This window comes from Corvus moneduloides, chromosome 3 (genome assembly GCF_009650955.1).
Source record: "Corvus moneduloides isolate bCorMon1 chromosome 3, bCorMon1.pri, whole genome shotgun sequence".
NCBI lineage: Eukaryota > Metazoa > Chordata > Aves > Passeriformes > Corvidae > Corvus > Corvus moneduloides.
Window position 1 is genome coordinate 50,568,591 of NC_045478.1, and position 26,226 is coordinate 50,594,816.

Sequence of the window (26,226 nt, forward strand, 5' to 3'; positions counted from 1 at the left end):
CATGCAGGAATTGCTGGAACATGTGGAGTCAATGAAAGCAACACAGTTCAGCTTGCGTGTTTGCCAGCTGTCCATTTAAACTCACTAGGTACTCATAGATAAGTACAAGTCTGCCAAATTTACATAGAGTTTTTCTTCTTTGTAGTTCAATGATGGACAAAAGACAACCAAGTACAATTTTTTTTTTTTTTAATAAAGATAAAATTACAAAAAAGGTAAAATCAGCTCAGGAAAGGCGAATTACTTTAATAGATCAGTTTAGACATTTAACATAATAACTCACATCCATTTTTAAATACTATTACATAAAGCATGGTGAAGAAAGGAATTTCTGCCTCATAATTAGAAAACTCACAATACGACTTGCCAAAAAACAGAACAAAGCCATTTGAAAATAAATACAGTCCATGCCAAATAGTACAAAATGAAATCAGCAGTCTCTCTCCATACGAAAACTTTTCTCCTTTTAGGTATTCTTCGACTCTAGTATTATGTTCTGCAACTGATGAGAGGCTATCTTTTGTTCAAGGGTTGCTGAGCTGTTCTGATTTTGCTCTGTACAAAGGCAAAAACAAACTGGTAAGTTGTTTTATTTTTTTTATTAACTGGTTTAGAAATGCAATTTTGAATTTCTAGTCATGATTCTAAAATATTCAGTATTATGAGCAACTGAAAATGATCTCCACAGAGCTGAAAAGTATTATACAGTACTGACTTAACAAACACTCTCCAAAAAGATGACATTATTAATTAATTAGTGTTTACCCTTTGGCGTCTGTCTTTTCACCACTGCTGTCCTTGGCTTTATCCTCCTCCTTGACATCTGAAAAATCACAAGATTTTACATTTACCAAAAGATGGAAAAAAAGCCTTAAAATACTTAAGAAGTAAAGAGCACAACCAAGTTTATTCTTTTGTATGTATTTCTAGCCAGGGGAAACTGGCTTTTAGAAGAAGTCACTAGTTACGTATTAAAGTACAATGTTACATGCATCCATCCAAAGGAGCAATCTGGGCACAATGGCAAGTGATTCAGAATGCCTCAAGGCAAGGTCTCTTCTTGACTGGCCATAATGACGGCATGCAGTAATGAGACCTGGAGTTCCCCTAAGCTTGAGATGCATGCAGTTCTTAGAAAAATCAAGAGTCCTTGGAATTACACTGTCCCCAGAACCCTATCCGGTTTCTGTTTCAGAGAAAACTAGTTGGCTCACCCCACAAAAGCAAACAGGAACAAAAGTTTTGCCCAACGTGTAGTTTTTCATCGCTATTTCATTAAGTTATACAAATCCCTGGCTCTAAGACTTCAAGCTTGTGGGGAAGAAACAATAACCCTTGCCTGAAAACATTTTACTAGTCTGAATAGCTGTATCTTGAGTTTAAAACAGATTATTTGAATATGATGGAAATAAATACATCATCTCAACAACTAATTAACTCTTAACAGATAAAACATCTGTCTCCTGGTGGGACTGATGTTTGCAGTTCTAAAATATAGGACGAAATCACACCACAATCCTACCTGCTTTTTTGTCCTCAGTCTCTTTTTTATCTTCCTCTATCCTGGCTTTCTTTGCTCCTTTCTTATGATCTGCAACATTTCGTCGTCCACCTTCCCCTTCATCTTCAGAATCTGAAAATTCTTCATCACAGGCTATGCGTTTATCAGATGCTCGAACTAGGATTCAGATTTAAGATATTAATTAATCAAAAAGTCCAACTACAATAGCCCTAATAAAAAAAGAACTATCAAATTAAGAATGAGTAGTAATATACTATAATCATTTAATGCTGATAAACTAAATTACAGTTAAAAACACTTATCTTTCAAGATATTCTGGGATGCACATAATAACTTCCAAAGAATAGCTTTGCAGAAACACAGGGGGAGAGTGGGAATATTTTAACCACGTATCAAGTAAAACATCAAATACTGAAAACTAAATCACAGGAGAAAAAAGAATGGTTTCAACAGTTCAGAAAATGGATAGTGCACTAATAAGAGGTTAAGGAATTATTCTAATCACCATCAAAAAAGACTAAAGGTAGCAGGGAAACTCTTGGCTATAGCTGAAGAACACCTCAAAGCTCATGGAAGGGTTATGGTTATAAAGTTAAGGGTAATGTCACAAGTATAGAAAATCTCTGCCTCATAACAAAAAAGCAAATAAAAGACATTTTTTTCCCCTTAAACACTGTATCTCACTTTACCTCAAAGGGAAACATAGTTTCTGTCTTTTGTTAGTCACCAAAAAAGTAAAGCTCCTTTGGTTAAAATTCATGAAGTCTTCTGAAGTATCTATTATAGATTTGAAACAGCAAGGCTGATCCATAAGATGCAAAACCACATGCTGTTCCAGCACTTCATTAGACCCTTTAAGAGGCACAAATGTGCACATAGATGCCACCTTAAAAACATCAACAGTGGCAGACCAGAAGTAAAATTTATTCAGGAAACAAAAGTGCCAGTCTTCTAATACTGCACACTATTACAACTAAGGTTGTGAACAATGAAATCCAATACGACTATGAACATGTTCTATCATGAAAAGGTATTTCTTACTAGAAATGCGTTTGTCTGGATCCTCTCCATCCTCATCTCCACTGTCTTCATGAACAGCATCTTCAGGAATGGCCTGCATCTGTACACCAGGTGCGTGAGGTAACATGCGCAAGTTCTCAAATAAGCGTTGCCTGCGAGTAACAGACAACAAAAGTTATTACTACACAGAAGTAGCATTTCCTTGGATTTTTTATGAAGTTCTGAACTCTGCATACAAAGTTAACCTGGCTTTGCTTTAGAGTCAGTTTCATTTTTCAATTAAAAAAAATAGCATATCAAGTTCAGGAAGTTTTCCCTCCCTATGAGATCATTAGTATCCACAGTGTACTTGAACATCATTTTCTTTGTACTTTACAAATACTTATTTCAATCAACTTCAATCTTCAATTCCCCACAGGATCAGCACAAATACTGCCCACTCGGGCCAAACTGGTGTCAGTACTGCTCTGTTTATAATAAGCTAGATTATCAAGTTAGATAATACACTATTCTCCAGTTCCGTAGAAAGTCAGACACTTAAAAGCATGAAGACTTCCCAACTGTGTGCAGCAATGACAAAAGTAATTCATCTGGGTAAGTTTCCTTATTGGCTATTTCAGCCAACAGAAGAACAGAGACAAGTTCTGTCCTGTCTAAGCAACCTGATGCGGTGGATGACACACTTCAAAGCACCATATGCAGGAAAAGGAAAGGATACCGGGCTTCTTTTGGGACTCAAAACTATCATTCCAAAGTGTAAGTAGAAAGGCAGGCTTGGCAAGCATCAAATATTAGCATTTGCAACAATTATCTTAGCATACTTCTGCACAATTTGAAGGGCTAAAGGGCAACTGGTGCTTTTTTGGAATCCTTAAGAGTCTATGCCTCTGTCTAAATCACATGACCTGGCAAAGTAGTTTTGCCATGCCAGGGAGCTCCCTAAAGCCAGGTGTCAGTGAAAACACACAATGAACTGAAGGAGGATTCTCCAAAATGATGGGTCATTGATCTTGTGGGTGCCAGTATAAGAATGTGAGATTGTTTTCTATTGACAGAGAGCAATCTGTACCTGGATTGCAGCAGCGAGTTTTGCAGCCTACTTGCACCACAAAAGCTCAACAATATATATAACATACAGCAAGCAGCCTGCCAGACCACCAGCTGGAGAACTACATTACTACTGAAAAATCTTGCACAATTACATTACCAAAAAATAAGTGGGCTTTTTCTCCCACTGCACATTATTAAAAACTAGACTCCTTAAATTTAATTGTGATTGATACAGTTGTGCTATGAACACCCATCACAGTCTATATACCAATCACTTAAAAATTAGTATTTTAACAGCTTTGGTGAATTTTGCAATTTGACAGTTTTAAAGGTTATAGCAGTAGTGGCAAACTTATACACGCAATTTCACATCTTTATTCAGCTATTTTTAGTAACCAAAAGAATTCCTGTGTACCGTTAACAGCCTGTTAACAGCTCAAGCTAACCAATTACCTCCTACCAGTTCAGCAGAGAATTGATTGTGTATGCATTACTTTACCCCTGAAGTAAAGTATTTGTTTCCAATCAAAATGTCAAGATGCGAGGAGGAATAGACTAAGTATCAAGAGTAGCACAGCCTAAAAACACACAACCACCATAGCTTGTCAGTGAGCACTGCTCAAACCTTGTGGATTTGCCAAATCACAGCCACTCAATTGCCTGCACACGTATCACTGTCTTTCCACAGTTTTGGATGTTCAAGCTCATGTATGATTTTTTATTTTTGCAGCTGACAGCTACAAAGAATGACATTCCCAGTCCATGTTTAGACACAGAGCTGAGAATTGGAAATCCTAATCGTCATGGCACACCAGCTTCTTTCCTGGCAGGATAAACTTTCTGCAAAATTAGAATGGGAATCCAAGTAAAACAGTCATCTTTTCAGATGCTGGAAAAAGTAAAAATCCAAGCTGGGTCATAAATCTTCATAGTTATAGTCATGGGACTTCATAAGCATGCATTCCGTTGGAGGAAGAGACTTCCAAAAAACCCCTCTTCTGACAGAAATGAAAACATGTCAAATCTATTCTAGTACTTATTTTTAATGAACAGAGAAAGGTATACAGTTTTCAAAACTGCCAACAATTAAACCTCTGGAGAAACATGATCCACATGACCCACTTGAGAAATAAGATAATCACTACTTACTTGATCTTCTCCATATATTCTGGTGTATTCTGATTAGTCATATTTGAAGGACTAATATGAAGCTTGAAGTCTGGTCCAAAATACTCAAAGTAGTCATTGTATGGCAACTCTATAAACCAAAAGCCAAGACAACTTTGTTAACCAAAAAAGATTTTAAACATTTTAAATACAACAGTAGATTTGACAGGATTTTACTTAGAGAATCGTCAAACCTTAAGCATTCAAGCAAGCAATACTTATTCATTATCAGGGCTGTTCAGTGGTTTTCCTCTAAACTATTCAATAAATGAACTTAAATCTGCTGGCAAAATACAAAGAGAAAGATCTACTGCAATTACACACTGAACAACACAGTAACAAATTTGAAAAATAATTTAAAAATATGTTTCTTCAGGAAAGAGAAGATCAACTGATGATCTCTTGTAGCTGTTTTCAAAGTTAGTCCAGTTTAAAAGGTTTAAGCAGGCATTCAAAATATTCCTTCAGGATAAGTTTTAATACTTGTTACTAGGCTGAAAACCACAGCTAGTTCAATATCCTTGGTAGGTGCTGGACATTGATTCAGTGGTGCTGACTGGCTCAGTCTGTCTGTTTCCCTCCTTACCCCACTTTTTACATTTTCACAGGAAATGGTCCCCTAACTAGAACACTAAACCACCAAAATGAAGCTGATGAACAATACATTGCCAGGACAATAGCAGTATTTTACATTGAATATGACTGTATCTTTCCAGATAAATTAAGAGAAATATAAAAAAAAATCCACAGAACCTTTAAGAAATAAGACACTGAAATCCATTTTTAATTGTGCCCTTTGTCTTTCTTCATTTATGATTATTAAAGGATAAGTGATCTAGATAGGTGAACAGAAGACAGACAGGAAGATGTTGCTATTGCAACATTTAGAAATACATCGATATTTCTCAGAACAGATTAAAGATGACAGGGACACAAAAAGTTGAGAGGAATATAAAAAAAATAAAAAAAACCTTTATATGTATATGTATATATGTAATCCATTGAAAGAGGCATGCTAATAGAAAAAAAAAAGTCCCAAGAAACTGCTACTGTGTCTTCAAAAGCTTTGGCTGACAAAGAATATATGTTGACATGCAAAATGGAAAATATATATCTTGAAAGGCACATTCTAAATAGTGTTTTCTCACTGACAGCAGGATTCTGCTGAAGTCAGATGGAAACACTGAATCCACCAAGAAATACATGAATAGCAAAAGGTTATCAGCAAAGCTGCGGTTCAAGGTGCAAACTGCCAGTGGCTCGTGTGCAACAAATCAGTCCAAACAGCAATTTTATATAAATGGCATTCCAAAAATATATCCAGGAGCATATTTGGCCAGAAGTAAAAGGAGTCCAGGATCTTTAGGGATCTTCCTCAGAAAAATTATTTCAGTACTCAACTATTCAAAAGCAGTCTAGTATTGTTTTTTCTGGTTTTAAATTTTAATATAGCTTGTATAGCCAAAATGGAGTGAAATGGAAGAGAAGTCAATATACTTTCACAGCTACTTTTGTCAGATAAAATGAAGAAACAGTAGTTTTGCTATGTAAAGTGGACACTTGCATAGTCAATAATTTCTTATGTACACCATGTCTGTGTTGTACAACTTACAGATCGACACTGCCGCCATCAAACTGCAGTATATATTCTATCATAATGACGACATTCGTATTAGAAATAATTACAAGTAAGGTTCCATAAGTTCTACCTTTTGAATTTTCAAAAAGTGATTCAGTCATTTAAAGCTTTTGCTAAGGCATAAAAAAAGGCCTAAATACTTACACTTATTTAGTGCATAAGATACTGAAAATTTACTGGCTAAATCCTAGCAATAATTTTCTTCATAGTATAGTCTAAATTGATGCATTACAGCTATCTATACAAATTCCTGCTGTTTACTTAAAATCTCCCATGATTATTTCTTAATAAAATATTAGTTTGAATATTAATATTTACCATTAGGAATTTCACAATCTAAGGCAACAGCAGTTTCATATGTCCAGCATCGAGCAACATTACGAATTGTGTAGCCTCCTCCTCCTAGCATCAGCAATGGCAAGTTAAAAGTCTTTACAACTTCCACACATTTAGCATGACCTGTCAAACAAAAAGAGTTGACAATATAAGCAAAATATCTATTAAATAGAATATATAACAAACTATTTAATCAGACATATGCAGTCACACTTAACAAATAAGAACTGAATTGATTCAAACAGAACTGTCTCCCCCTAGAGCTAAGCACAACCTCACAGGAAGTCAAGACCTATAGATTAGAAATTTACAAAACACAACGAACATCATCCACCCCAGTCTTCAGAGACTTTGCATGATGGTCTATTGCTGTTGTTCTGAAATGATCTTAGAATGTTTAGTGTTTTGTCTCTTCATAACTGATGTCATACACAGTGACAAATTTAGGGACAATTTCTCAGTAAAATGCAATGGGGGAAGAAGGGAGAACAAAATCAGTACTCGGTCCTTTCTACTTCTAAATTTGAACCTGTATTAGAGGTTGCTAAGTCTTGCTTACAGAGTGAACTGGTGCCAAGACAGTACACACTCCAGGGAGATACAGCATACTGAAAGGCATCTGTAGGAGGCAGCAGCTCTCTTGGTTTCCAAGATATGTAAGATGGAAAAAAATCTGAGCTGTATGGGCAACTGAAGTAGCTTTGCCACCTGGTGCAAATCAAGAAAAGAACCCTGAAATACTGCAGACCCAACAGATACTATACTGCATTTTGTTGCCTACAAAACTCTAATTGTTGCATTAAAAAAAACCAAACACAAAACCAAGAAAATCCAGAAAACTAATGATTCAAACAGCCTGGATTGAAGACTTAGCAAAAGTTCGCTATACATTTAATATTTTACCATTTAAATAAATAATAATAAAATAATAATAATAGCAACAGTAGCAGTTATGCTATTTGCTAAATTAACATCCCAAACTAGAGAATCACAAATTCAGGTAGCAACTTAAGTAATACTGAAATTAATTAATTCTATGAAAATTAATAAAAATTAGTGTTAACATATGGCTCAGTATAACAAACACCGCTATAAATTTAACAATGCAGTGAGTATTCTCATTTCAATAATACCTATTTTACACCCAACAAGGTGTTTGATGTTTAACATCTGTAGTCCTATTAAGTGGACTGCTAACTAGGTTTTATTTTCCCATCATGGTAAGTGTTGCAGACGTCTGTTGTCCTGTCATTCCAGGACACTGCTTTAAAGCTGCAGAAAGCCTGTACATAGAAGAAAGGGAATCACTTGAGTGGCTAGGAAACACATGGAAAACCAAGCTTCTTAACTTTTTTAGATGGACAGAAAGAAAGAGGCAACTTCTGGGTTTCTTTTGGCCATCCCTGTATAGCAAAGAAAGATGTGATTAATCATAGTAATGAACAAAATCTTTGTGACTCCAGTCCTCATCATGCAAGTGTCTTGAAAAACAGTATGAAGGGTAGAGGTTTCTAATAAGTAATAAGTTACAGACAACAAACAGATACTTTTCTGTTTACCTTTAACAGTAAGATTAAAGCATCCCAGCCTGTCCCCAGACAGTGAATCTGCTCCACATTGCAATACCACAGCACTGGGCTGGTACATCTCCATTACTTTGGATATAATCTATAATCAATATAAAACAGCAAGTCATTAATTGACATAATGAAAATATGAAACTAGTAGTTTCCAGAGAGCTTAAAAACAAGAAACAAAGCACTCACTGGTTTGAATATCTGTCCATACGATTCATCATCTATACCATCCCTCATTGGAAAGTTGACAGCATAGTATTTTCCTTTTCCAGCACCAATGTCCTACAAGCAAAGATGAAAAATGTTTTAATACAAACACAGAAGCACATAGGATGGTATCATGAAAAAAAGTCTACACAAGTCTGCTGAGCTATTCTGTACCATTATACATATCTGTGAGGAATAAGAGGCAGAATTTACTTGATTCCTGTTCTCCCATAAAATCATTTTAGAGTGCAGAATTGTACAGCAAGATGAAAACAGCAGTAAGTACACTCAATTTTTTAATTCAAAGATGTAAGACAAAAAGACAAATCATAACCAATCAGTTTAGTCTGGCAAAAATAGCCAAGCAAAAAAAAAAAAAAGTATGAAAATCAAGAAGAGCAAGGTGATATGCATGTTTTCACTGTTGCATAGAAGATTTGAACTTGAAAAGGTTTTCAAAACCACATTATTTCCCTAAACATAGGATGAGGAAGTAGTTGCAGCAAAAGGGAGAGAAGAAAAATCCAAGGGGGGCCAATTACAGGTGCCCTTGAAGAAACTGAGACTTTTTAAATGTACAAAAAAACCCCCAACAAACTTGCAAATTATTCTCAGTTCCATCAAGCGTCAAGACAGGAACTGTAGTAGTCTATCTTACCAGCTTTCCTAGACAACCTATGTATTAAGACAAAAAGTTTGTTGCAAAAAAAAAGTGTATGTATATATATATATATAAAGTGAATACACCCTGAATGCAACCACTCCTATTTTGATGATCACCATAAAACCTAAAGATCTCTGCTTGACACACATTCCCATTTCTTCCCTTTATTTCATCACTAACACAGATAGAAAGCAATGCAGTTCAGTGGAGCAGACGGTGAGAATTAATCTGTCCAGTATGGCTCTAAACTATTATCAAACAGCAGCACTGCAGAAAGAGCACACACTTGGTCCAACATCCTAGAAAAACTACGAGTCATAAGTAGCATAACCCAGCAACACCAATACTAAAACTTCTCAACGCTACCTATTGAAAGGCATTGACTTTTTCCTCTTCCTGAACAAAGCCTCCTTAGCAGGGAATGCATCAGTAATGCGTTACTTCCAGTAACTAACCTTTACTGGGGGCGTGAGGGGGAATGGAGGGAGATGGGGAGGGGGCCAAATGGCCCAGTGAAGCATAGACACAATGTTAACAGTTTTTTTGCCCACAGCACATTATTAACATTTCATAGTATTGCAAGATGAGTGACACTGAAGACCCCTACTGAACTCAACTGGCTGATTTGAAGTACAAGTTATCCAGAATTTCCCAGAATGAATCATCCAGGCTTTCAGATGCTGAATTTTCTGAGGTGATCACAGAATCACAGAAGGGTCAGTACTGGAAGAAGGGACCGCTGGAGACCATCTAGTCCAACCCCCTGATAAAGCAGACTGCACAGGATCACATTCAGGTGGGCTTTCAGTATATCCAGAGGAGACTTGACAACCTCGCTGAGTGCTTGTCACCCTCAAAGTAGTTTTTCCTCATATTCAGATGGAACTTCTTGCGTTTCAGTTTGTGCCCATTGCTCCTTATTCATCAGGCCCTATTCTTTTGACACCCACCCTTGAGATATTTGTAAGCACTGATGAGGTCCACTCTGTGTCTTTTCCCCAGGATAAATAGGGCCAACTCCATTAACCTTTACTTGTAAGAGAGATGCTCCAGTTCCCTCATCATCTTTGTTACCCTCCACTGGACTCACTCCAGTAGCTTCATGTCTCCTTGTACTGGGGAGCCCAGAACCGGACACAGCACTCCAGATTTGGCTTTACCAGAACTGAGTAGAAGAGCAGGAGCACCTCCCTAAACCCGCTGGCAATGCTCTTTCTAATGCACCCCAGGATACTATCGGCCTTCTTGACCACAAGGGCACAGCAAGCTCATGGTTAACTTGCCCACCAGGACCCCTAGGTCTTTCTCACAGAGCTGCTTTCCAGCAGGTCGACACCTAACCTATACTGCTTCAAGAGGTCATTCCTCTCCTTGTCTTGCTTTACAGATTAAAAAGAAAAACAAAAAAACCCCATTAAATTTATCTTATCCTAAAACACAGCAAAGTCAAATGTTCACACAATTTCCACCTAAACAGAGTAATTGCTTGAGCTACTCAAGCAACTTTTTTGGAACTGATGCTTGCATTAGATATAAAACCTAAAGAAACAATACAGCATTCTGGTAGCCTCCCATTCACCAACAGATCAAGCTGCCTCAAAGAACCTGAGCCACTATAGGGAACTATGGTCTCAATTGAGCTATTTGGGTGTATAAATGACGAAATTTATGCTATCATCTAAAATATGTAGAAGGTCAAATAACTTATTGAGGACACTGGAAGCTTAGACTGAACAATACATTCAGTAGAAAATGGATGAATGCTGCTAAACTAGAAAACCTCAGATCAGCTGTACTGATGGAGCTGCCATCACATCATCATTTGACACATAATTTGTTCCTGCATCAAATAAATGTAACCTGATCAGCAAACTAGATCAACTAACTAAAGAATTACAGAAACAAGTTGTAACACAGCCCACTGACAAGAACAAAGGGAAGATTTGGCTGTTGAAATTGGAAAAATACCCATCAATGGCAGATCAAGTTAGGCAGAAGGAAGCAGCACAATACTGGCCTCCAGAAGGAACACTGACTTTTCAGAGAATTAGATCTTCGTTTAGTTCAATTAGCTTTGCAATCTCTGGAGACAGGAAAAATCTCTATGGGGATGCAATAATTGCAATAAAGCCTGCTAAAGTCTGTATGCAGATAATGCTCATTTCAAAATCCTAACTAGCAGCTCAGAAAAAAGTTGCCATGCCTGAGATACTATTTGTCCCTGACACTGATAAAAAAAAATAAATCCCAAAAACCATAAAATATTCTTCTATTTATTTCAACTGTGCTATCTTTTAGTTCTTTGTTCTGGGTGTGGTGAGGTGAAGAGTCCACAAACTTCTCTGTCAACGGGAAGTGCTGCTTCTAAAAGGCCAAGATATCTAACCCTTTCAAAAAAAAAAAAAAAAAGAAAAATATTCTAGCCAAATTCAGCAACAACAGCTTGTCATGATAAACATCCTGGTCTGAGCTGCTTTTAGTTTGAAGCACCACTACCACCTTGTGGCCAGTCAAGTTAAATCACACAGATAAAAACTAATCTGATTTCTTCCTAAATCAACTTAGAACACAGTTTAACAGAATCTAACCACCATAATAACATTCAGCTCCAACAACCACGCTGAAATGAATGCTTTGCACCTCACTGCTCAACTTTCACTTACTCCTGTGCCCTCTGGGTATCATCAGTAGACTGGGAAACATGCTTTTCAGGAGTATTAGCCTGAACACAAATACTTGTATCTCATGAATCAATTTAAACATATTAGAAAAACAGTGAACTTTTTCCCAGCACCGCATTTTTGTAGGCCACGTTGTTAGAAGTGTTTACTATTTTTTAAAAAAGTTTCTAACTGTAGGCACAGACTAATGAGCAAAGTTGCTAACACCAGAGGAATGACATATCCTGGGAGTGTCTCTGATAAAAGAGGTTTCATTTATGAGCTTGAAGCTAGGAATACATTAATCCTAATACTTGTAATACTCTTTCGAGCTGTGAAGTGGAACAATTTCCTGTTCTAACAGACAAGAGTCTAACATGAGGAATGACTAACTTAAAATTAATATGAAGGGCCAGGAAACTTGGTTTCTATTCTCAGCTTTGCCAGAGGTTCCACAACAGCTTTAGTGATAATTCCTCATGGGCAAATGCTCCCTGCCTCAGGTCAGCTGTAATGCTCAGTACATAATTGCCTATGGGGCAGGCTGAAGTTCTTAGGCAGTGAGCATCATGAGAACTCAAAACACACTTCATGACATAAGAAATATTCCAAAAATGAGTCAACTGTATTACTAGGCAAATAGAACACAGTAAATTCAAATTGTAACTTAAGCTTTGTGACTGTTAAAGGGTGATCTGCAAACAGCTACTTTTCACCGTAAGTGCAGAATTGAAATGTACAGATAATTATAAATATACCATACTGTCTTCTTAGAGCCATCTCCAAAATCTGCGTGAATTAAACTAATTATATTTGAACAAAGATTTCAGCCTATTTATCCAGAAGTGAAGGTGTTAATTTCATGTAGAAGTGAATAATTTAGCTCCCCACTATCCTGTATTATTTTTTCCTAAGATTCCTCAACTAATCTATCACTCCAGGCTAATATTTTTTATGAAAACTTACTGTTGTATACCACTATTGGACATAGTGCAATATTGGACTTGTAGCCTAGTGCAAAAACAGTATCTACAAGGAAGACAGTAAGAGGGAATTTATCACCTAATGAAATTTCATGTCCAACCTTACCCTAAGGTCCCCTGTGCCTGGAAAATATTCACCATACTTATGGAATGATACTGTCATGACACGATCTGTAGTATAAAACGCTTCTTCAACACCATCACCATGATGGATATCAATATCAATATACAACACTCTTTGGTGATACCTAGAAAGAACACATAATAAATTATCATTATATGTTATATTCATAATATACTGATAGCAAACAAGAAAAACACTAACAAAAAAACCCCCAAACACACACTAAAATTCAAGATTGTGATCACTGCGATGACTTTGGTTGATGTGACCATATGCTCTTAGAATTCTCAGTACACTTTGAATAACATTAATAAATTTATCTTCATCAAAGTAAGTAATTTATTTAGTATTTACCCCAAACTGTCTCACTCTGTAGAAGCTATACCTCGTGCTTCTGCTCACATCACTTTGTTGTTCACATCTTCTAAATTCACCCCTTTCATTCACCGCAAGGCCTTCCTTTCTGCCTTCTCAGTAATTACCAACATGGTCTGTGTTCCATTAGTTTGCAAAAAATAAATAACTTATTTTCCATGACTTTTCTTTTTCACCTCTCCAGCTTGTAAAGAAAGGTACATTGTTGGTTTCAAATGTATTGCAATTTACATTTGCATAAATTTATTACACTACTGTTTATAATCCTCTTAAATACTGCAAATTTCAGGACAGTTTGAGATGGATAAAGAAACCAGTGATTTGAAGTCTTAGAGCACTAGAAACAGTAAGTATCCCTTAAATTTTATGTTTTCCCATAAAGAACAAAGTCCGTCATCGAAGACGCACTTTCGTCATGCTTTACGGAGTACCGAGAGTGTAAGCAGCCATAATTTCAGGGACAGTTTCTCAGTTACACAACCCATAATAATTTGCAAGACTCCTTCCTTCACACGCACGTTAAGCTAAAAACTTCAAGATTGGACCACAGAAAGTCATGTGTCATAGACTACAGAGACAGCTCCTGAATATACAGTGCACATTAAAATGAGCGTCTTAATATGTTAATACCGACTATTCCTAGTGTCTTTAGAAACATTTTCTATCTCTAGACTTCCAGATTACAACTACTTCCCTCGTTCCTCACCAGCAAAATCAGCTGACCCCTCATAAGAGTCAAATACCTAGAATATTTTTTCTAATAAATGAGATTAATGTGCTGTTAGTAGGGATACAGTCCTCTGAAGCAGTAAAAGCAACACTCAGGACTTGAAATTTTAGTGAAGCATTACTGTTTGAAGTTAATTATATGATCACTTTTTCATTACTCCTCATTTTTTATTTTACAGACACAGCAGCACAGCTGTTATTTCATCATTTATTAAAAGCAGCCACATTAACTCCTGTAATAATCCAAGGAAGCTCAGTGCATGATCTTCCCTGAATATTCCTGTTTGGTTCAGTAACAAGTCAAACGATAGGAAACAAGAAGGCATATAGTGAAACCAAATGGGTGTAAGCTTATGAGTAAAATGACTGCCCTAAGGGGTCAGGGTAGCAATCATTCTAGCCCACTGTTCTGTCCCCATGCATAGCAAAGGGAGACATTACAGAAATATTTACAGAAAGCAAGTAAGCCTGTCCATTTTCTGAAGTCTGCCACTCTAGTCCTTCCCCACCATCTAGAATTACAGCCTACAGTGTTTTACGGGCTGCATTGTTGCTTGGATCTATCTCCTATTAGTTATCTTTTCAGCTTGCCTGTATTTTAGTTTGAATGTCTTGCTGAAGCCAAACTAGGTAGAGTTTGGAGCTTTCTTAATTGAAACTGTAAAAGTTCAACATGGGCTATGAAAACTCACTGAAATAGTAACTACAATCCATATTTTCAAACATTTAAATACTTAAATTTGACACTTTCTGTAATTTTAACTTGTGCCTGTCACAAACTTACTTAAGTAACTCAAGGATGGCAAGCACGATATCATTGACATAACAGAAACCAGATGCCTCCGATTTCTTGGCATGGTGGAGTCCTCCAGCCCAATTGACAGCCATGTCTGTTTGCTGTCTGTTCAATTTTACTGCCCCAGCTGTAAAAAGACACACAGAAGAATGAAAGCAAATGGAGTCAGAAATTTCTGATGGCCTTTAAATCTGTTACATGAAATCGTATTTTATTTTTTAAATAAGCTGATTTAGAACAGATCTCTTACCAATACTGAGATACTTTATACATCTCATATTTTAGTCTGTAACTGATATATGATTATTTTTTAAAATATATAAAAAACCCTTATATTTACTTCATTTTTAAATGCACTATCAAAATTTTAAGTTGCTGATACAAACCTACTAAAGCTATAAAATAGTTGGCAAACAACATATACTTACCAACAGAGCCTCCAGTTGACAGCTGACAAAACTCAAACAGGCCATCAAATACAGGACAATCTTCTCCAACATTAACTGTATAAGAAACATATTATTTTTTAAAAATACCATTCCAACAGCATCTATACACACATGAATAACACTTACAGATGCATAGTTCATTCAGCATTTTAACTACTTATTCCTCATCTTATTTGTCAGGCTAATTTAAACACTGAAAACAACGTAAAGTCCTAATAGTATAAGATACTTCCAACCTAATCTTTTTTTCTTTTATTTTTTTAATTCTTTTTAGTTTTCATTGGAAGATTTGTCTCCTCATTTGAAGAAGTTCAATCATTTCTAGATTTTTGAAGAACTGCTGATTAACATAGGTCATGTTAAGAAATGTAGAATTACTTAGAAAAATAATTTGCTGACAATAAGGCATCATAAAGTGGTTACAATACTGCCTTTAAAATTGATATAATAGCTGTAAAACTGCATTCCTAACAGTACTTTGAGCTTATACCTAAAATTAAAGGAATAAATTAATAATAGAAAGGGTGAACAGTGAATGATGTACAATTTTTACTATCTCCTTCCAAAAAGAATGAGCGAGTTCTTTTCTTGACTTAAATGCATTTTCACACATTGGTTTTTACTTATCTAGTATTCAAAAAAGCCATTTTTTTACAAAGATTTCAAGGCACTTTCACAAACACTTCACAATCTGCGCACTAAAGCCTTATTATTAGCAGCAGTATTTCACATCTAGAATACACCCTGCGAAAGAAAAGGCAAAAATCCTTACTTATGCATGAAGAACACTTTTGTCAAGATGACTGCTTTTAATGGAGAAGTCCAAAATAGTGTAGCTAAAGGCAGGCACATGCTACTCTTGTTACAGTACTTCTCTAACCTCTGTACTGGTGAATCCAGAGCTTCAAACAATGCTAGCCATCAAAGCACGTACGCATAGACTTAGCCTGACGTTGGCACTTACATCTCTGCATTTGCTTGCTGTACTCAGACATATTGTCAGGCCTTATTGATCGGAGAAATTTGATGTATTCATCACTATGGTACTTGGTCATTTCCTCAGCAGTTGCTTTGTGGGGTCGCTGATAACAAGAACAAGTTAAAGAAATAATCAAAGTGCTTTGCAAAATCCACTAACAATGTGTTAAAACAGACAACTTGAAAGAAATCCCACCTACTTTGAAGGGAAAATAGCGAAAGGAAAGCAATAGTGGTGTTTCACATAAAGCAAGGGCTACTCTGTTGTGATATACAACTGCATTAAATACTGCTTCAGTTCTAAGTAAAAGACACTGTTTAAGTATTCCCTGTTTTCACTTCCACCTCTCTTCATATATTTGTGTGACAATACTTGAAACCCTTAAAAATAACTTAAAATGCTTCAGTGGATATTCTATTACCTATACTTACATAAATTTCCATTTTTCTGTATAAGCCATAGTTTAGCAGCAAGTTGTGAGTCATTCGGATCCTGTGAGGTTTCATTGGATGCCCTTGTCCATAGTAATAGTTTCCAATATCACCTGTCAGTAATACACAAAAGAATAGCTATTCATATTACAAAACAAGTTTCATTGCCACTTAATCATTCTCAGAAGATGAGTAAACAGGTATGATTCCAGAAAACAAACAAACCCCACAAAGGGAGTACTGCCTACTTCAAAAAGAATACAAGGGAAACAAACTGTTGTATGTCAGAAACAGAGGGGAAAAAAAAGAAGTCAAATCTTTTACTACAAGCAGACAGTAGTGGGAGAGCTAAGATAATTATAAGACATGGTTTCAAATCAAGAGTGAAATTCTGGCCCAACAATGGGCCAGAACTGAACAATAAAATGGGAAACAACTGGAATTAAGAGGAGACACTGCTGATGACATTGCCACATAGTATCACAACAGAGGCTGTAGTAAAACCTACCATTTTGCATGAGTTGACTTTACCATCCTCAGCCTGCCCTTAACTACTAACCCAAACTGTTACATCCAGAAGTTAGCTCCAGATCCATTGTGGCAACCACATGCACAAACACTCCCCAGACACCTGCTGCTGGAAATCCACAGTAGTTTAACAAGAACCTTATAATCCAGATTAGCCTCTGTTAAATTAGAGACCAACTAGGCACACAATTAAGATAACAAATTTGACACTCATTTCCAAGGAAGGAACAGCTGCTATCATGGGCTAGTAGTAAATTTTCTGCTGAGCTCAGTTATTGACAGAACACACACAACCCCACTTTAAGCACTGACATTCCCGACATATGAACCATTTTACACAACTGTTTCTGGAAACGTAAACAAGCCTAAAAGTTATGTTCAGTTGTCAATGGCTTTCAGCTGGAAATTTCTATAACAACTCTTCATAATAGCACCTCTTTTCTTTTTGACCCAATTTCCCGATAGGATTACTGAACTTTACCTTCTTGAACTTTTTACTTTTCTTTCACATCCTTCAACATGCTCTGCCTTGTCCACTGGGAACAAAAGAAACACTATTTTCACAATGTCATACTATTTTGTAAATTTTATCAGTCAGAGGTAAGAAGCAGCACCACTACAAAAGAGCTTTAGTTTCACCTCTTCAACATGAGCTTCATGGAGGAAGGGTAAATGTCAGCTTGCAGTAGCATCACCAACTACCAAGAAAAACAAGTATTACAGTAAGATTAAAAGTTTCAAAGCATTCTAAAATCCTTCAAGCTTTCAGTTTTCAAAGAGACAGGAGAGTAAAGACACTTAAGAAAACAGATATAACCTAATGTAACATAAGAAGATGCTTAGAAAAACTACCCTTCCAAACCTAGCTCTTAGCCATCCCATAACAATAGAAATACCAAGTTTTAACATTAAGTTAAGAATTTTGAAGAGTTTGGACCTTCTAACTTGGGTACTTAAGCACTTTTTTTTCAGTTACTTATTGCAAGCCTACAGGTTTGGTCACATTCGGGTCAAGAGCAAAAGGTATTAAGAGTATAAACAAACTCCTTCCTTCCAGCAAAAACATTTTCAAGCACTTTACAAAAGAATACCTTATATATTTGATGGTTAGGAGAAAATCTATCATAGCTCTTTGAAACTAATGCCTAGAAGATGAAAACCAACCATTTACTAGCTCTACTTTACATTTTGAAGTTACTGTTAAGTCCCAGATTTTAAAAAATCATCTAGCTAGTAAGAGCTTTAAACTTTGAGATTTTTAAGAAAATAATGACTATAAATAATGTGGTATTATTGAGGAAACTTCATTACAAATGCATTTGTGGCTTAAAAAATGGGTGTTTTTACCTGGTCATTTCAATTTTAACTACTTCGGCTTCTGTAGTCATCACTGACATTTTATTCAGAATGCTGACATATGATGAAGCAGACAGTTAAGAATTATTTTATATCTTATGTAAAATGTAAAGTCTATTATTTTTCCCATATGAAATAGAGAAAAAATAAAATTAACATTTCCTAAATACACTTGTAACATATTCTTCAACACACTGCAATTAATCAACCAAACAAATTTTAACTTATGCATATTCTATATACCATACACTGCAGCATAGTTATATAAATAAATGAAGCATATTTCTTAGCTTTCTTTTTTTTTTTTTTTTTTTACCAGAGAAGAGAATTTTAAAAGAATTGTCACACTGGTAAATTTCATGGGGGTTTATCTGTCAAGTAGAAGATCTGTAGATGAGTATCTGGCATAAGAATATTGATCCTTCTGTATTAGAGGCCAGCAGTACTGACTAACAAGAGATATCAATATAATACACTTTAGCAACAGGCAACAGAATACCATTTATATTTTTCAGGTCTTAGCATCACCCACAAAAAAATGGTTTTGGCACTATCCTCATAAAAGAAATTCTTGAAGCATATGGTCAAAAAGTCCATTAAGTTTCAAGGTATTTGTGATGCCTGTGTAGGTCGGGGTGAGGAAGGAAAAGAGGAAAGATCCTCTTTCTTCATTAGCACCTTGATTTTCAACCAACATCACAAAGGGGACCCATCACGGAGACATCATACTGTGATGGAGGCAAAGTTGTCAAAAGTCTTTCCTCTTTTACCTAGTGAAGAAGGTGGTGCACTTCCTAGTACAAACACTTCATCCACTGATCCTGAAGTTTTTGTATCTCTTTTTCATATGTTACAGACTTACTGGAGTGCTTTGGGACGAAAAGTAAGGTGTATCAAGAGCTAGTATGTGTGAGGATAGGACACCTCACTCACTGATGGAGCTAAAAACCTCTGCACAAACCTCTGTCAGACTAACTGACTAAAAGATGTGTATAGATGAGAAATAGGTACAGTGAGGCCAAGCTCACAATACTATTACTGCAGATAGTATGTGTACTTGACTCTATACTAACTAATAAAAACGTAAATTCTTACTAATATAAAAGTAAAAATCATACAGAAATGTTAGGAGCACATTTATATCACTTACCAGTGTGGGAGCACATGGAAAGCACAAAAAAAGAGAATGTAACTGAAGGAGGAAGAGGAGGGAAAAAATGCAAAGTAGTATGTGTAGAAAGTTTGCAAATCTATTAATCTTTCACAGTGAGGCTTCAAAAACTGAAATTTACTGTTTTATACCAGTAAAAATGTCAGCTAAATGGCTCCCATTAAGAAGTAGCAACATATAATCTCTGAAATGTCAAGTCCTTAATTAAAAAGGGACAAGCCAAGCGCCCATTTAATGCTAGTAGGAGTTTACTGTCCCGCACTGTTCATTATGTGATACAGATGTGATACAGAAGACCTACCTGACAACTGTTACATACTCTGTCATGTTCTGGGTTCAAATACATATATATGTATATATAAAAAATTTCTTCTTAATTCATATAAGTTATATGCCAAAATGATGAGAACTACCAAATAAAATTAAACCCATGATTCCTTTGATGAGCCTAAGTTTTAGACACCCACTTCTCTGAGACTTTAGCAAGGCCTATAGATAATATTCTAATGCACAGAAAAACACAAGAGGCTACATCCCCTAAAGGAACTTTAATTCTGCTCAAAACCCCACGACTAACAAAAGCTATGTTCCCAAAAAAGTATTAGTCTCTCTAGTTACTATGACATACAGAAAAATAACACCATTAAATTTACCTATTACAAAACAGTCTTAAGCGACTGAATAAAGAGACAAGAGATGACATCTACACTTGGTTTTTAATACTTTGTAACTTGTAAATTACATTACTTTATAACTTTGAACAGATAAACTGTTATGTACATGGACCACATCCCTGCTTATTTAAAGTATAGTTACCATGAAATGATGAGGTGTTTCAGAACTGCACTATGTGAAGAAACCTAATTGCTACAATAAAAACCACATGAAAAAAAATATATCTTAATAGTAGTAGTTACATTGAATTGACTTCAGCGATACTAAGGAGTGAACTCATGTAAAGTTGAATGTAAAAGAAAAGATCATCAATGGCTGATGAGTCCAATAAACAGCTATTCAAACAGGCCTAAAATTACTACACTAGTTTCTGAAGGATTGGGCATTTTGTTCTGGTTTTAAAATTATGCAGACAGCAGAAGAGTTGCAAAGATCTGACTTTTGAGCCCTGAGCAGAGGCTGGACACCATCATCATGTTTGGAAGGCACTGCACAAAGTACTGATGAATTTCCAGAAAACACTTCAGTTTAAGTTCATTTTATCTGCAGATGTAAGCTTTAATTAGAAGTACTACTTAAACAATGGCCGACTATAGTAACACACTGCCCTACGAAAACAGTTTTAGTCTCGTCTTTATGGATGGAACCAACCACACTCTGATGCAGATCTCTCAAATTTTTCATTAAGGTAGAGCCTTTTGAAGACTCACACTAAATTATGCACAAACAGCAATATAAACAACACTGCTAGTGCACTGGCATGGCACAAATACACAAATTCACTGTAACCATGCTGGTGGCTGTGCGATTCTCTAGAACTGTGCTTGGCTGTACAGGAGCACAGAGCTGGAAAGACCATCTGGGGCCTGTTCTCATTGCTGTGGGCAACTCTACACCACCTTGGAAGAGCTAAACTACCTGAGCCACAATGTTGCAAAACCATGACAACAACCTGAAGATATATGGTAAGAGACTAAAATAAAAGCTACGACATCCTTCCACATCTAGCATGGTTCCAAACAGTGTTGAGGAGCACACTTTGCTAAGCTAAAGCCATACATGTATTAAGACTAGAAGTATTTATGAAAAATATTTCAAATAAGATTACGGAAGTATTTTAATTCGTATTTTAATTAGTTCCCATAGTATACTGGTTTAAATTTAAACGAAATTCCTGACCTGAGCATGATTGCAAGCAATGATGATTCTGCAAACTGGATGTGGTTGACTGTCTATTACAAGCAAACTCAAGGTAATGAAATTGAGCTTTGTTTACTCAAAGTTTAGTAGTTCCAAGTACAGTATGAAGGCTATTAAAACTGTTGATTTCCAAAAAAATCTTAATAACAATACACTCTGAGAAAGTGATAGGCTAATTCAAAAAATCAGCCTTAAATGACAATTACACCAAGTTTCACAGAAAGCATGGGGAAGTTTATTGCATGAGGAAGTTTATTGCATCTCAGAAGATAAGTGTAGATGCTTCTAAAACTATTCAAGACTTTTTAATCTATAACTTTCAAGAAACAAAGTATAAGTATGTGTGGAGAGCCAATTATGACCTCAAAAAGGGGTAATTTACTTCAGACATGACATCCTTTTAGAGATACACCATTACCTCAGTAGTTTTTTGTTTTAGGTTATTTAAGACTTCAAACACTCCCTTTGCTGTGATTCAAAGGCTTTGCTTGTACAACAGTTACAAAATATTCAGAATTACCAGATGAACCACACAGTAGCATCAGGATATTTATTTTAGGTATTAACTTTAAAATTTCTTCTAATAACTCTATTTCCAAAAGACATGTAAAATAAGTGTTGGATTTGGCAATAAAAATAAATGAGGCATCAAAAATATTCCAAAATGTTTCTGTCACATGTAAAACATTTATTTTAAGGCACAACAGATACTATTTTCTCTACATTATTAACTTCATTTATCCTAGTCTACATACGAGCTACAACTGCTTTAAGTCATTATCCTGCCACCTCCAAACTTGTACCTCTTTCGGTTTCTCCCCTCTCTTCAAAAGTATAGCTTTTTTGCTGTTAAGGGAATCTAATACTAGCATCAAGTACCAAAATCCAGTAATCACAGAAAAACAATATATCAACATCTAGTAAACTGCAGCCACTTGGCTTTATTTAAAAAAAAAAAAAGACAAAAAAAAAAAAAAAAAAAGAAAAAAGAGAAAAAAAGCAAAATGATTTAAAAAAAACCCCAAATATTTGCAGTGAGAAAGCTTCTAAACTATCACTGCTGTCTTTCTTTCAACAAGGCGAAAAGCGATTCCTCTTCTCTAGGAAAACTAAGATCCTAGCCTCACCAAAAGTATCCCTAACAGGGGCCTCCTTTCCCCTTTAGGCTGAACAAAGAACCAGTGCTAGCAACAAAGAGAAGGGGGCGGCAACCACCACTCTGCCTCCTTTAGTGTGGTTAAAAAAAAAGCCAAGACAGGCCCCACAAGATCTGCAATTTACAAAGAATGGCAGGTTTGCTACAGCAACACACCCTTTGATATCTTGAGTGAGTTTAGCCACTCATCTTCACTTCCAAAATGGTGAAAACACCAAAGGACTACAGCTGAACATCCTCAACCTCTGTTTCCTGGCTACTACCAAGACCAGCGTCAGATGCAACCGTACAAGATTGTTACAATAGGAGGCAATTTAATCAAATCTCTTAACTAATCTGTCTATCGAGCTCACTTCCCAGTACAAAAAGGGCTAAACAAACTCAAGCTCAAGAAGAAAACGAAAACTTCTTGGTGCTGTGGCCAGAGAAAACGGCAATCAAATTGCTGAAAATATGTCAAACCAAGCACAGGCTCCACATACTTTTTCGCCATGACACAACGCAGATCACAAGCCCCTGTGTCCCCACGAGGCAAGTGTGCAAGCTCAGAGGGCCTGCATGCAACTCAAATTTCACTATTATTAAACACCCACGCACACAACTTTCCGCGTTTTGCAGGAAGGGAGGCTCATGGGAGCCAGACCTCTGCTCTGATCCGTGCTCCGTTTGGGGAATGGGGGAGGAGGGGGTAGAGTCCCCCTTTTCCTCCGTACCCCAGACCTCGGTACGAAAGCTCGAGGCAGGGAAAGGCCTCAGCTCAACAACACCAGGTGCCGGAGGTACACATGGCCTGGACTTTCTTTGCAGGGGAGGAGCCAGACACAGCAGTGACTCCAACGCCTCCGTGCTCAGCGGATGGAGGGGAGTGTCTCAACTTTTTTTTCTTCTTTTTTCTTTTTTTTTGGGGGGGGGGGGGGGGGGGGGGGGGGGGGAGGAATGTGGGTGGTGAGTATGTTGGGGGGAAACAATAGACACAGCACTTACTGCCGGGCCCGGCAGGCCAGGCAGCTCCCCGACCCGCACCTCGCCCAACTCCACCACCCCCGGCCCCGGCGCCGCTGCCCCACGCCCGCCGGCCCGCGGGGGTCAGCAGAGCCGACGGCGGGAGCGGGGCGCGGCGGCGGGGCCCCCCGGCCGCCATGGGGCCGGGCCGGGCCGGGGGAAGCTCGTCCCTCGGGGCAAGGGGTGGCTGTGCCGGCGGGGGCCGGGGACGCAGCCCGCCCCGAGCGGCCATTAGAAGGGCGCCCCCCCGCTCTTGCACGCGCGCTCCCGCGCCGGCCCTGCTCACCGTCGTAATAGTAGCAGACTTTCTTCTTGCCGCCGCCCTGACTGTACGCCATAGGGCTGCCGCGCCGGGGCCGTGGGCAGGGAGCGGGAAACCGAGGAGAGCGCGGAGCCGGCTCGGAGGGTGGGAAGGAGGGGGCGGGAGAGCGGGAACTCGCGACGCCGGGACCGCCAGCAGCGGGAGCGGGCCGGACCCTCGGCTGCGGGAGGGGCAGCTAGCGGGACGCGCCCAATTCTCCGCCGACGGAGGGAAGGGGAGGGAAAGAAGGAAGCGGCGAGGACGCACGCGAACGGACGTAGGCTCCCGCCTGCTTCTCTGTGCCGACTTCATTTAGTTGCACACACAATCCAGGGAAGAAGCCAGCGGGGATTCTTAATAAGCGAATTATTGGAGAAGGCTCTTTTCTGGGCCACCCCTATGGCGCACAGTGGTATGATCCGCCGCGGGCGTCGGGGCTGTGTCCCCGCCCCCCAGCGGAGCGGCTGGGCGCATGAGCGGTGGGGGCGCCCCGTCTCCGCGGCGGGAGCGCGAACGAGGAGTCCCCGCGCTCGAGGCCGCAGCGGGCCCGGGCCCTGCTCGGCGCCGGGGCCGCCGCGAAGCCCCTCAGCCGCGCCCCGCACCGGCCGGGACCGCGGGGAGCCTCGTCCGTAACCGCGCAGCGCTCTCCGCCGCGCTGGGGCCCGAACCTCACCCTCGGCGGGGCTGCTGCAGATGCTCGACCGGCTGGGGCGTCGCGTCTTGTCCCCTCCGCAAGTGAAAGAGTGCTCTTTTCCGCAACAAAAATCTGTTTTTTTTGTTTTGGTTTTGTATTTTTGAGTACTCCTCCCTATCAGTACTCTGCCCTATTGGCAATTGTTGCACCTCAGTATCCCTGTTCTAGAAGTTGTTCAAAACACGCTTCACAGTAATACATAGCAATTCTTCCAAAAAATCAAGGCATGCCATGCAAGAAGCCTTTAACATCTGAATAATTTCTCTTTGAGATCTATCAGCCGTTTTCTCTCCTTTACTCAAGCTCAGGTACAAACGCAGGAAGGAGAAACATGATCACACTCCTGCTTAGCCACCTTGCTTGTATTTGCATTTGTACAGGGGTTCACACTTGTGAGGCCTGATAAGCCATGTCTGGGGGTGCACATCAGTTACACTAAAGGTTACTGTTTCTTCAGCTGACATGAAAGGCCTATATTTAGGGACTTTCACTCATTCAAGTCTTGACCAAGGTTTGTTGATTTGCTGGAGACTCTAAAAGTACCTAAAACCCTCGGTTATTGCCACGTGTACCTATTTGATAACAAGGCATTTGTGTAATCTATGTCACACAACAAAACCAATACATGCCCAAAAACAGGTTAGGTCTTTGTTCCCAGAATTAGGGTGTTTTCACTCCTCGAGGTATCTCGAGTCTGGGTCCTTGTAGATGATTAAAAAAAAAAATCATTTTATATTGTTAGAGAGAGACAACTGTAAAATAAGTTTGTTAACCACATGTATGTGCACAACACCCTAAGGATAAACCTATGGCATGCTAAGAAAAGAGTCCTAGACTCCCCACGCCACCCCCTTCATCTTGTAACAAAAGGATACTATATTGTCATGTAGCCAGGTGGTATAGCATTTTTAAACAGCTTTTGTCATATTCCATTTGGAAATTTCTCTCTTAGAAATAACATACAAAATTGATTTCTACAGCTTATAATACAGCTGATATGAGTTTCTTGGTGCAAAGCACAGCAAAATATCTGCATGATATTATAAGCTATAAGAGGCATGATATTATTCACTTACCACTAAATTCCTTTTTATCTCAGCCTGCTTAATGGTGTCACTGCTTGAACAGACTTAGATTGGACTCCAGAAGCTCCAGACACTATTCTGTATTAGGCAATCACTGTATTATAGGCTTCTTTGACCATTGAAATTCAATATGTTTAGGAAGCTACTCAACATTGTGTAGTTGCCTGATAAACATTTCTATCCAAACAGTACAATAGCACATCAGCTGGCTCAATATCAGGAATACTTTTATTGCACCACAGAGGGAATTCAATAAAAGCAGTGAGGTATTGTCAAAGTTCTTATTAGGGACCTCATGTGAAGAAAAATGTTCATAATTTCAATTAGTTTCAAATGGGTACTCAACTTCC

General features: G+C 38.1%; 1 protein-coding gene across 2 annotated transcripts; it reads right to left on the minus strand.

The window, feature by feature from the left end:
- Positions 1 to 216: 216 nt before the first annotated feature.
- Positions 217 to 24,281, minus strand: HDAC2 (histone deacetylase 2). 2 transcript variants are annotated; one of them, XM_032101517.1, is made up of 14 exons: positions 24,083 to 24,281; positions 16,709 to 16,821; positions 16,263 to 16,380; positions 15,278 to 15,352; positions 14,838 to 14,976; positions 12,932 to 13,073; positions 8,501 to 8,593; positions 8,294 to 8,402; positions 6,717 to 6,857; positions 4,742 to 4,850; positions 2,564 to 2,694; positions 1,523 to 1,678; positions 766 to 823; positions 217 to 555 (listed from the first exon to the last, which is right to left on the minus strand). In XM_032101517.1, the coding sequence occupies exons 1-14, from the start codon at positions 24,132 to 24,134 to the stop codon at positions 525 to 527; spliced, it is 1,467 nt and encodes a 488-aa protein (XP_031957408.1). In that variant the 5' UTR covers positions 24,135 to 24,281; the 3' UTR covers positions 217 to 524. The 2 variants fall into 2 exon arrangements, with proteins under 2 accessions (XP_031957408.1, XP_031957409.1); XM_032101518.1 differs by lacking the exon at positions 24,083 to 24,281 and adding an exon at positions 17,718 to 17,772.
- Positions 24,282 to 26,226: the final 1,945 nt, after the last annotated feature.